Raw genomic sequence first — 12,279 nt, forward strand, 5'->3', positions numbered from 1 at the left:
TCGTCTTTCTTTTTAATCGTCGTTGTTTCCAACCCATATGTAACAACAGTTATTTTTAAGGTCTTATATAGGTTCATCTTTGTTCCCTAGAGTCTTGCTTCTCAGCAGATTTCTGCAGCTTGTAGCATTGTTTAAAAAAGAATAAGATCTTTTTGTTAACAAGATTAAATTCTATAATTTTAAACTAAAATGGATTGATGCAAATCATAAAAAAACTAATTTACATCAAGAACATTTATTTCACAAAAAATCAACAAAACAAAAATATAAACATCAAAAAATCATTTTATTTAAGAAAAATGTTATTCATGCTTTAAATTATCGTCAAGTCTGCTTCTCTTGTTCTCTTCAACAACAAATTTTGAAATTTTCCCTTTTTTATTTGTAAGGACTCTTTATAAAGAGCAGGTAATGATGTAAAAAGTACATAAACTGGATTTTTACATTATCGAATTGGTAATCCCTTAAAAATATGAGGGTGTCTAATTTTGTATTCAACCTCCAAGAAAAACAGAAAAACGAGTACGAGCTTGTCACGCTTGCACAAGATACAGCTGCGGTCACTGAAAAGTTTACACCTTAATTTTTACATTTTTTTAAGTGAATACTTCTTATCGCTCGGTATGGAATTTTGGCGGATGTAAAATCGTACAACTGAACTAGACTTATATTACAGATAAGATAGTTATCTTTGTTTCGCTCTTAAAGACAAAGAGTTCTCATTTTCAGTAAACTGCTTGTTACAAATTTTATATTTATAAGGTTTTTCACCAGTATGAACTCTCATATGATTATTTAAATTATGTTTTTGAGTAAACTGCTTAAAACAGATTTCACATTTATAACGCTTTTCTCGTGTGAACTAGAACATGTGTATTTACACTACTTTGTAAGGCAAACCAGTGTGAATTTTCATATGATGATTGAATCCACTTAGATAACCGAACTGCTTATTACAAATTTCACATTTATAAGGTCTTTCACCAGTGTGAACTTTCATATGAGTATTTAAAGCACTTTTTTGACTAAACTGTTTAAGACAAACTTCACATTTATGAGGTTTTTCCCCAGTATGAACTTTGATATGTTCATTTAAAGTAGATTTTTGAGTAAACTGCTTAAGACAAATGTCACATTTATAAGGCCTTTCCCCAGTATGAACTTTCATATGTTTATCTAAACCAGATTTGTACGAAAATTGCTTAAGACAAATTTCGCATTTATAAGGTCTTTCTCCAGTGTGAACTACTTCATGTCTATTTAAATTACTTTGTAGAGAAAACTGCTTATGGCAAATTTCACATTTATAAGTTCTTTTTCCAGTGTGAACGTTCATATGGACATTTAAATTACGTTTGTGAGTAAATTGTTTAAAACATATTTCACATTTATAAGGTCTCTCCCCAGTGTGAACTTTGATATGTTCATTTAAATGATCTTTTTTAATAAACTTCTTAAGACAAATTTCACATTTATAAGGTCTTTCTCCAGTGTGAGCACTCATATGTTTATTTAAATTGTGTTTTTGAGTAAACCGCTTAAGACAAGTTTCACACTTATAAGGTCCTTCGCCAGTATGAACTCTCATATGTCCATTTAAATTACTTTTTAGTGTAAACTGCTTAAGACAAATTTCACATTTATAATCTCTTTCTTGAGTGTGAACTTTCATATGACCTTTAAAATCGCAAGGTTTACATGGGTAAGATCCTTGTGCAATTTTCTCTTTAGATTGTCGACTTATATATCCTTCTTCTTTATGAGTCGAAGGTGTTTTCATAATTTTCACTCTGTGCTCCTCCTCTGAATCATCTAAAATAGAAACTAAGTGTAAAAAGTGTGCTAAAAGAAAAAATTAATGTAGAAACTTCAGAATAAAAAAATATTAATGTCAATAAAGAAATGAATTAATTTTTTTATTTGGACTTTGTTCTTTGTATTGTTTTTGATGTTTTATCTTTTGTTTTTTTTATATCTTCATTATTTTATTTTCTTACCCGACACTTTAAGCCGCTTCCTCACTGGTAAATTTTTCGTGCGTATTGAACTAATGGTTTGTCGCAAGAATTTGCGTCGCAAATTTTTATCAGTGAGGACGCTGATAAAAACCGACATCCGATGGAGCGTGTGCGTTCTGTTCGTCGAAAATTCTTGCGTCCGATTTATGCGACGAACACGTTCACATTAGCACAATTTACCACGAGCACGCAAATATTTGCGGCAACGACGCGGCATTAGGGTAAAAGGGTTATTGATGATAAAGGATTGTATCTCCATTTTAGCAGTATTCGAAAAAAACAAGGCGCAAAGTTTTTTAATATAGAAATGAAAATTATTTTTAATAAAAATTAAATAAAAATGCATATTCTGCTTTTTTATAATTTATTTAAATAACTAATTGAACTATGTACTAAGCTTCACAAATATCAAAAATTTATTGTACCTGACAAAAATTATAGGCGAACCAATAAAAGACTAAAATCGGCCTTACCTCCGAAAAAAAAAGAACAAGACGGATCTTAATAATTCTTTGTGCATCCGATTCGTGAATGCGCCAGGAAACTTTGTGACCCCAAAATGACTTTTGTGAGCCTTTGTGAAATATTGAAAAACTGCATACAAAAATGCATTCTTAAAGTGCATCTCAAACAGCCAATAAAAAAATTAAGGACTCGTCAATTATCGGCGGAAATGAGTTTAATTTTGTTACTCGGGGGGTTTTGGGGGTCGCTGAAAACGAATATAAAGTCAAAAGTGATTTCCGAAGTACCTGGTGCCCAGGGTACCTACTGTTTACCTCGTCTTATGGAGTTTTCGGCAAAAAATTTATTAAAAAATTAGTCAAAATTAATTACTCGGGGGTTTTTGGGGTCGCTAACGAGGAATATCACATCGGAAGCGATCTCCGGAATACCTGGTGCCCAGGGTACCTACTACTTATGGAGTTTTCGTCAAATTCATTAAAAAATTAGCCAAAAATCATCACTCGGGGGTTTTTGGGTCTCTCACGACGAATATGACATCGGAAGTGATCTACGGAGTACCTGGTACCCATGGTACCTACTGTTTACCTCGTTTTCTGGAGTTTTCGGCAAATTCATTAAAAAATTAGTCAAAAATCATTAGTCACGAGATAAACAGTAGGTACTCTGGGCACCAGGTACTCCGGAGATCACTTTCGACGTCATATTCGTTTTCAGCGACCTAAAACCCCCGGGTAACCAAATTGAACTCCTTTCCGCCGATAATTGACGAGTTCTGAATTTTTTTTATTGTCTGTTTGAGATGCACTTTAAGAATGCATTTTTGTATGCAGTTTTTCAATATTATATCATGGCTCCGGGTCAAAGTTTCCTCGCGCATTCACGAATCGAACACAAAAAGAATTATTAAGATCCGTCTTGTCTATTTTTTTTCGGAGGTTCAGTGCTTTATTGCTTCGACTATTAAGGCACTTTCGTATACCTTTACCAAAAAACAAAAAATCAGGTAAAGAATATAAAATAAAAGTTGTAACTCTAAATCTACACGAAAAAACGTTAAATAAAAAATACAATAGTTAAGAAAATCAGTCTTAATCAATGTTTTCTTCCTCTTGCTGAGCTGTTACCATTTCTTTATAAAGCTTTTAAATTGAAACGGTATCCACTCACATTAAAAGATGTTAACGTTTCTTTGCAGTTATACTATTAGGTTCATTGTGGAGAGTAGGCAGCTTGTACGGAAATGGTTTTTTAAATTGTGTATGGGTAAATACTGTTTTGTAATAAAGCAGACCACCTGGGCTATCACAAAACTTTGCTTTTCAGTATGTATTTACTTTTCGGGAAACAAATGGAACCTATGAAGACATACAGGGTGTCCCGGAAAATAGTGCGTTCCTTTAAGGTATGGAGAGAATATACAATTTGGAACAAAAAAGTCCTATACCATTTTTTTCTAAAGTTAACCGTTTCCAAAAAAAAGTTAACATTGTTTTCCATATACCTGTATTTTAATGTTTGGAAATTTTAATAAACTGGCAACATCGTACGCACTACGGAATAATAACATAATAAGAACTCGTTTGTGATTGTGATTAACAGTATTTAAAATAATCCAACCTAATAGTAGGTAATACTTATTGTTTGCGCCAATATGAATATATATTTCATTTATTTTAATTCGGGAACGTCTTGGCAACACAGTTCTAAGTAAGCATAATCTTCTGTCCTTTATGTTAAGTCAGTCAGTCGTTAACAGACATACGGTCGGAACGTATAGTACACTTTGACAATTTTAATTTGATTTTGTGTGTGTTTTCCGTGAGACAAATTGACGATACCAGACAACATATTTTCGGTAAGTTCCCTTCTTTTATCCCATCCTTCATTTTCCTTAATGCCACCGAAAATAGTGCTTCAACATTTAACAACACGAAGAAAATCTAAGAAAATCTCGGTAAGTTATTATTATTAAATTTTTTCCATTTGGTTTGCTAAAAGCCAAAACATAATTGGTCCTTCGAGCCGGATATTCAGCGTAGGTTTACAGTTTGCTTTGCTTAGTTTTGTATTATTAAATAATAATATTCTTATTTAGAAACAAATTGTTCGGTAAAATTTAATGTCGGCACGTATCGGAAAAAAAAAACTCTGTGATAACTTTTTGCTGATTTTTGTATTTGTATCGTTTTTGTTTCTCGGAACAACTTGGGCTTCGGGCGTGAAAGAAGTTAGGTTTTTTAAATATTTGCGGTGTTGTCAAACGTGAATATTTTTCGACTCAATCGGTTACGGAAAAATTCGGATGTATGAATAAAAATTATTTTGTAAACAAATACTAAATTTGATTCACGGTTCTAAACAAAATAAAGAGTTTGCATAATAACTGCCCGGAAGGCTTGTTTTTTAACAAATCTCTATAATTAATTAATTTTATTCAAAATTTGTACTCAGACCTGGTTTGTTATATGCTACAGTTTTCTTAAAGTAGACTTTGTTTTTTTTTCTGATTTTGCGGATTGATTTCAGTGACAATGACTACTTACGAAAGGCAATTTAAAATATTAACGGCTAAAAAGAAACGCTTTATACAATCATTCAGACTTTATATGACTTATCGAAAAACTTAACTACGGATAAAACCATTAAAAAATTCACAAACTTGTATCAGTCGATGGATTCGACAAGGACAGAAATTCTCAAAATTTTGGATGAAATCAACGCAGTCGGGTTTGACGTTGATGAAAACTATAAACCAGATTTTCAGGTGATGTCTGTTATTAACGAAATGTGTTGTGAAGCAAGGGCGGCTTATACAAAATTAAACCCAAGCACCAATATTGTAAATCCAACTTTACAGCAAAGTACACAACAACAGTGTAATGTACACAGTCTTTTGCCAAAAATCACTATTCCAGATTTCCACGGAGAACCAAAGGAATGGGAAACTTTTTATTCGATTTACAAACCATTGGTACACGATAATTTCCAGCTGACGGATGCAGATAAGGCTCGGCTTTTGGTTTCACATTTAAAGGGATCGGCCCTTAGTATTTGTGCGGGAATAGCTACTTCTGGGGATAATTATGACACGTTATGGAAAGCACTTTTAGAAAAATATCATAATAAAAGGTTGTTAGCAAACACTTATTTACAACAAATTTTTAATTTTAAATCCTTGCAATCGGAATCTGAAAAAAATCTAAACAGTTTTTTAGAAATCTTTGACGCCTCGGTTAATGCCTTAAAAAAGTTGGATGTCCCGGATTTAACGGATTTTATTTTACTTTATCATGCACTCTCAAAACTGGACAGGGAAACGGTAAAATCTTTTGAAAATCACATGCGCGGAACGGTTATTCCTACTTACACGGATTTAATTAAATTTGTTAAGGATCAAACAAAAATTTTGCATAATAGTGACTCACAAGAGGCTAGCTCCAGTGGCTATCATAAAAATAAAAATTCGAAATCATTTTTTGTAAGCCAGCATGAGAATAAAAACAATAACAGAATGCCTTTTTGTGTTTTATGTAAAAATCGTCACATTTTTTGGGTAGGTGTGATAAATTTAAGGCTATGAATCCTACACAAAGGTACGATTTGGTAAAAAATAATAATTTATGCTTTCTGTGTTTTTCCCAGTCACATGGTGTAAGACAGTGCTTAAAAAGACCGTGTGCCCAGTGTGCCAAGAATCATCATTTTCTTTTATGCGCAGGAAAACCGGAAATAAGGGGTGCGAAGGAAAATAATCAAAATAATCAACCAAATTCTGGTGTCGGTATTCCAGAAACGGGTTCCAATAACCACAATTCGGGTTCAGTTAATTGTGCGTTTCAAAATTCTAGTTTTTTGAGTATCAATCAGGAAAAAACGGTTCTATTAGCAACGGTAACGGTATGTGTGTTAAATAGTCCTTTACAAAATGCAACGGCGCGGTTTATTTTGGACAACGGTAGTCAGTGTAATCTTTTGACCACGGAATGTTGTAAAAAACTAGGTCTTAGATATACAAAAATTAATTCTTCGGTACAAGGTTTGGGACAAAACTCTCAGTCGGTAAGGGGAGTAACGGACATTATTATCGCTTCGCGTTTTGATCAGACTAAAAAATACGACGTTCAAGCTTTAGTTATTGATCATATTACAGATAAATTGCCAAAAACGAAATTAAATTTGCAAACTTTATCGGAATTTAAAAATTTACAATTAGCGGACGATAAGTTTTTTGAACCTAAATCAATCGATGGCATAATCGGTGCGCAGTTTTTTCCTATTCTTTTCGGCGGTAATCGGATTTTGAGTTCTTCAGGTTTAGGGGCGGCTTTAGAAACAACGTTCGGGTATGTTATTATGGGTCAGGTGGATACGGAATATTCCACTCCCATAAATTTGCTCACTTTAAGGGAAGAAACATCGATTGAACAAATTTTGACAAAATTTTGGGAATTAGAGCAGGTTCCAAAACGGGAAATTCCGGATTTAGACGCTATAGAATGTGAAAATATTTATAAAACCACGGTTTCCAGGGATATATCGGGCCGGTTTACTGTTGCATTACCTTTTAAAAGTTCACCAAAAAATTTGGGAAATTCAAGGGTTTCGGCGGAAAATCGGTTAAAAACCTTGGAAAAACGGTTAACAAAATCGGACAGCTTGCGTGCGGATTACAATAAAATTATGCAGGATTTTTTGGATCAAGGATACTTAAAATTATTGGAAAAAGAAGATTGTGACTTATCCTATTATATTAGTCATCACCCTGTAATAAAATTAGAGAGTTTAAGTACACCTATACGTATCGTATTGGATGCATCTTGCCCTTCAGACAGTGATGTCTCCTTGAATGATTTATTGCATAGCGGGCCTAAACTGCAGGCGGACATATGCACTTTATTAATAAATTTTCGGCTTTTTCCAGTAGCATTGAGTTCGGATTTAAAAAAGATGTTTTTACAAATAAAATTAGTACAAGATCACTGGCGGTTTCAAAGAATATTATGGAGATTTGATCCAAACGAGGAAATAAAAACGTATGAATTTACGGTGGTTGCGTTCGGTTTAAGGGCGTCACCTTTCTTAGCGCTACGGACGGTTCAGCAATTGATAAATGAAGATGGCAAAGATTATCCTTTAGCTAAAAAATATATTTCTTCGGGGCTATATATGGATGATTTTTTAACGAGTGTTCCGGACGAAATTGAAGCTAAAGAATTATATAATCAATCGGTAAAGCTCTTCAAAGGTGGTTGTTTTGACTTAGTTAAATGGTCGACTAATTTGGACAATTTGTTATCAGAAATTCCGCTGGAAAAACGTTTACAAAATTAGGTTACATTTAAATCGGAGACTAAAGTTTTAGGGATGCAATGGGATCCGCAGAGGGATGTTTTGAACTATAGGTTAACCACCCCCGATAAAAATTGTACAAAACGTAAGATTTTATCTCTTACTGCAAAATGTTATGATCCTATTGGTCTGATTGCTCCATTTATTTTGCATTTAAAGTTAATGATCAGGGAGTTATGGCAACTAAAATTGGGTTGGGATGACTCACCCCCGGATACGATTAAAAAATCATGGGAAAAGGTATGCAATGAATGGCAAGATTTTTCAAAATTTGAGGTCCCTAGACATGTAGGAGCCATGAGGGATGTTCCGATTATGATTTTGGGGTTTGCGGATGCAAGTCAAGACGGTTACGGTGGGGTAGTTTATTTAAGGGTTGTAAATTCTAGCGGTGAAGTGAGTGTGAGACTGGTTGCTGCAAAAGCGAGATGTGCACCTTTAAAAAAGACCATGACCATTCCGAAGCTAGAATTATGCGCGGCTTTGTTGTTATCATCTTTGCTGAAATTAATATTTGAAAATTATAGCAAACTTACTCATATTTCACAACTAGTTGCGTATTCTGATTCGACCACGGTGGTGAGTTGGTTAACTTCGGCAAATACCAAAGATATTTTTGTAGCTAATCGAGTGCAGCAAATTAAAGAAAACCTTCCTAATATTTCATGGCAACATATTGAAGGTAAAAATAATCCCGCGGACTGCTTGTCAAGAGGGTTGACACCCTCACAATTAATAAATCATGAACTTTGGTTACAAAGTCCTAGTTGGATAAAATTACGGGAATCGGACTGGCCTTCTTCAATATTAGAATCGGATATTTCGGAGGTTAAGGTTTTGGTTATTGAGGAGGAGAAGCAGGGTGAAAAAATTCATCCCTTACTTGAATTGGTTGAACGTCATTCTAGCTGGCATAAAATTTTACGGATTACGGTTCGGGTTTTAATGTTGTTAAAATTAATTCCTGTGCAAAAATTAATTACGGCTACTGCGCTAAGAACAGCAGAATGTTATTTAATTCAGTTAATTCAGTTAAAACATTTTGAAACTGAAATAAAAATGATAAAAGAAAACAAACAATGTAAAACACAGCTTAAGAAATTACGGCCATTTTTACAAGACGGTTTACTTATGGTGGGGGGACGACTTAATAATTCATCCCTTAGTTTTTCGGGAAAACATCCACTAATTTTACCGGGAAAAGAAACGTTAGTTGAATTTTATCATATAATTTATATGCATACGGGGGCATATTTGCTTGAAGCTTTATTGCGTCAAAAGTATTGGATTCTTGGGGCAAGAAATCTTATAAGAAATCGGGTTTTTAAATGCAATCGTTGTTTTAGAAATAAACCGAAAATTTTGACACCGCTCATGGCAGATTTACCGGTATCGAGGGTTACTGCTACTAAACCCTTTTTACACGTAGGGGTTGACTATTTTGGGCCAATAAATATTACATTAGGTAAAAAACGTAATGCGGCGGTTCATAAATCGTATTGTTTATTAGCGGTTTGTTTAAGCACAAAAGCGGTTCATTTAGAATTGGTGAGTTCTTTAAGCGCACCACATTTTATGCAAGCATTTAAAAGACTTTTAGCAAGAAGGGGCCCATGCAAGGTTTTGTATTCTGATCAGGGATCATCTTTTGTTTGTGCGAAAACGGTTTTAAGTGAAATTAATCGGTTTGCTAGTTCGGAAGAATATCAAAATGCACTGTTATGTGAATTAAATTTGAACGGTGTGGAATGGAAATTTATAAGTCCACAAAGTCCGAGTCACGGGGGTCTTTGGGAAAGTAATGTAAAGAGCGCTAAGTCGCATCTCTATAAGGTCATAGGGGATCAGTTGTTAACATATGAAGAGTTAAATACTCTATTAATTCAAATAGAGGCAATCTTAAATTCGAGACCTCTTTGTCGTCGACCAACTGATTCATCTCAAATATCGGTATTAACTCCATCACATTTTTTTAATTTAACACCGTTAGGAAGTTTGCCGGCCGACGATTTAACAGATTTAAATATAAACCGGTTAGATAGGTTCCAGTTAATCGATCGAATGGTGCAAGATTTCTGGAAAAGGTGGCGTTTGGAATATTTGACTACCTTACAAACTAGAGAAAAATGGAATATAGATTTGCCTAATGTTAAAATCGGAACGGTTGTTATTTTAAAGGTAGACAATGTACCTACACTTTGTTGGCCGTTGGCCATTGTTGCTGAGGTTCATCCGGGTAAAGACGGAGTTGTTAGAAATGTTACTGTAAAAACTTCGAAAGGGACATTTACACGACCAGTTTTGAAGTTATGCCCTCTTCCGAATCAATAAATTTACAGTAATATCTTTTGTATATAGTTATAGGTATTTTTCATTAGAATTTATTTATTTTTTTTTCGATTATTTTTTTGAGTTACGGTAATTAACTCTGAAAATTTTGGTATATTAATTTATGCCTGGTCCTTTGAGTATTTATTTGGAACTAGTTTTTTTATTGTGTTTTCGGCACAAATTGCATACAGATTTGGCTGAAAAATGGGTTTTTCAGGGCGGGGGCTATGTTTGCGCCAATATGAATATATATTTCATTTATTTTAATTCGGGAACGTCTTGGCAACACAGTTCTAAGTAAGCATAATCTTCTGTCCTTTATGTTAAGTCAGTCAGTCGTTAACAGACATACGGTCGGAACGTATAGTACACTTTGACAATTTTAATTTGATTTTGTGTGTGTTTTCCGTGAGACAAATTGACGATACCAGACAACATATTTTCGGTAAGTTCCCTTCTTTTATCCCATCCTTCATTTTCCTTAATGCCACCGAAAATAGTGCTTCAACATTTAACAACACGAAGAAAATCTAAGAAAATCTCGGTAAGTTATTATTATTAAATTTTTTCCATTTGGTTTGCTAAAAGCCAAAACACTTATGTATTTACTATTTGTTTACTAAAATTATTTTCTTTTGAAATGTATTGAAATACCTATTGCATAATTTTAAACGAATTACACATCTTTTAACATAAAAACACATTTTTTAACTGAACTAGTATTATGTATTTAGTAAGGTTTAAATGGGTTGAATGCTGAGTATTGCTGAGGGCTTTAACTGAATTACATAGTTTTAATAGTTTACAGTGGAACTTAAATACACCTGTCTCGGTAATTTGTTTACTTGTGAACTGAAATAACTAAGTTGTACTTACTTGAAAATAATTATTATACCGAATAGATGTTTCAAGTAACCTTTCACAAACACCATTCATAGGTAATAACATAATAGGTAATACACTCACTATTCGAAAACATTTTCGGCATTGACACTAAACAGGATTCTTTAAAACTATCTGTTTACTATCTATCTTCTATCTATTATTTACATGGGACTGTCTATGCTTAAATTTGCGTGCCGCACATAGTTGTCAGATTTAAATTTGCCTACCAAAATACATTTTAATTTTTTGGTCAAACGGTTGCATTTAGAAAAAAATGTTATACGAGTTTTTTGTTCTACATGGTGCCTTCTACCTATACCTTTAAGGAACGCACTATTTTCCGGGACACCCTGTATAAAAGTTTTTAAAGTCATTTAGTTCCATTTTCCAAACAGTAGCTCCTACTGATCTTATAACTGCTGCCAATCTCACGGTGTAATAATACTCAATGCCGTTTGCTTCTTTAGAGTATGTTTAATAAGACTACGAGCATGGTCTGCTTCCATGTTGGTATGACCTTTAAGTTGAACTTATGATTGATTGTTAGTAATTTATTGCCATCATAATATTTCTGTTCTGACTTGGACAGTTGCCTGACCAAATTATCGAGGTCTCTGTATTAGAGTATGTGCTGCATCGCTGAGCTTATTCAACATATCATTCGCAGTTTTTAGGGCATCTGAAATCAGAACAATATAATCTGCGAATCGTAGATGACTAAGCATCTCGCCATCGATATTTATTCCTTTATTTTCCCATTCCAGTGACTTTAAACCATGTTTAAGTACAGTAATGAACAACTTAGGCGACGTAGTATTTCCCTGTCGAATACCTCTCCGGGTATAAAATATATCTTATTGGTAGGACCGCGCAGATTTATAGTTGTTGTAGCATTTCTGTATATATTTCCTATAATATTGGTGTACCTATGATCAATTCGACACTCTTCCAATGCCTTAAGTAGTGCGGGTAGTTCAAACGCTTTGTGGAAGTCTATAAACGTTAGAACTAGATGTCTATTGTATTTAATTGATTTTTCAGTCAAGACTTTTATGCACTGTAGGTGGTCGTTTGGACCGTAGTTGGGGAGAAAACCAGCCTGTTCTCTTGGCTGGCACAACTCAAATTTTGGTTCCAATCGATTGGTTATTATTCTACTGTACAGTTTGTACAAATAGTTGAGTAGAGAAATTGACCTGTAATTCTCTAGGTTCATGTTGTCACCCTT

General features: G+C 33.9%; 1 protein-coding gene across 4 annotated transcripts in view; it reads right to left on the minus strand.

Annotated features, from left to right (window-relative positions):
- Positions 1 to 12,279, minus strand: part of LOC114336323 (zinc finger protein 239-like) — a 68,210-nt gene that overhangs the window by 40,306 nt on the left and 15,625 nt on the right. Inside the window, exon 3 of one of the 4 annotated variants that reach the window (XM_050655109.1) lies at positions 220 to 1,812. The exons of the other annotated variants lie outside the window; for them this stretch is intronic. Within the exon in view, the coding sequence (XP_050511066.1) occupies positions 878 to 1,812 (935 nt within the window). The 3' untranslated portion in view covers positions 220 to 877. Of the gene's footprint in view, positions 1 to 219; positions 1,813 to 12,279 lie in introns of those variants that run through there. 4 annotated transcript variants of the gene reach the window in all.

The sequence above is a fragment of the Diabrotica virgifera genome, chromosome 6 (genome assembly GCF_917563875.1).
Source record: "Diabrotica virgifera virgifera chromosome 6, PGI_DIABVI_V3a".
In the NCBI taxonomy this organism is placed as follows: Eukaryota; Metazoa; Arthropoda; class Insecta; order Coleoptera; family Chrysomelidae; genus Diabrotica; species Diabrotica virgifera.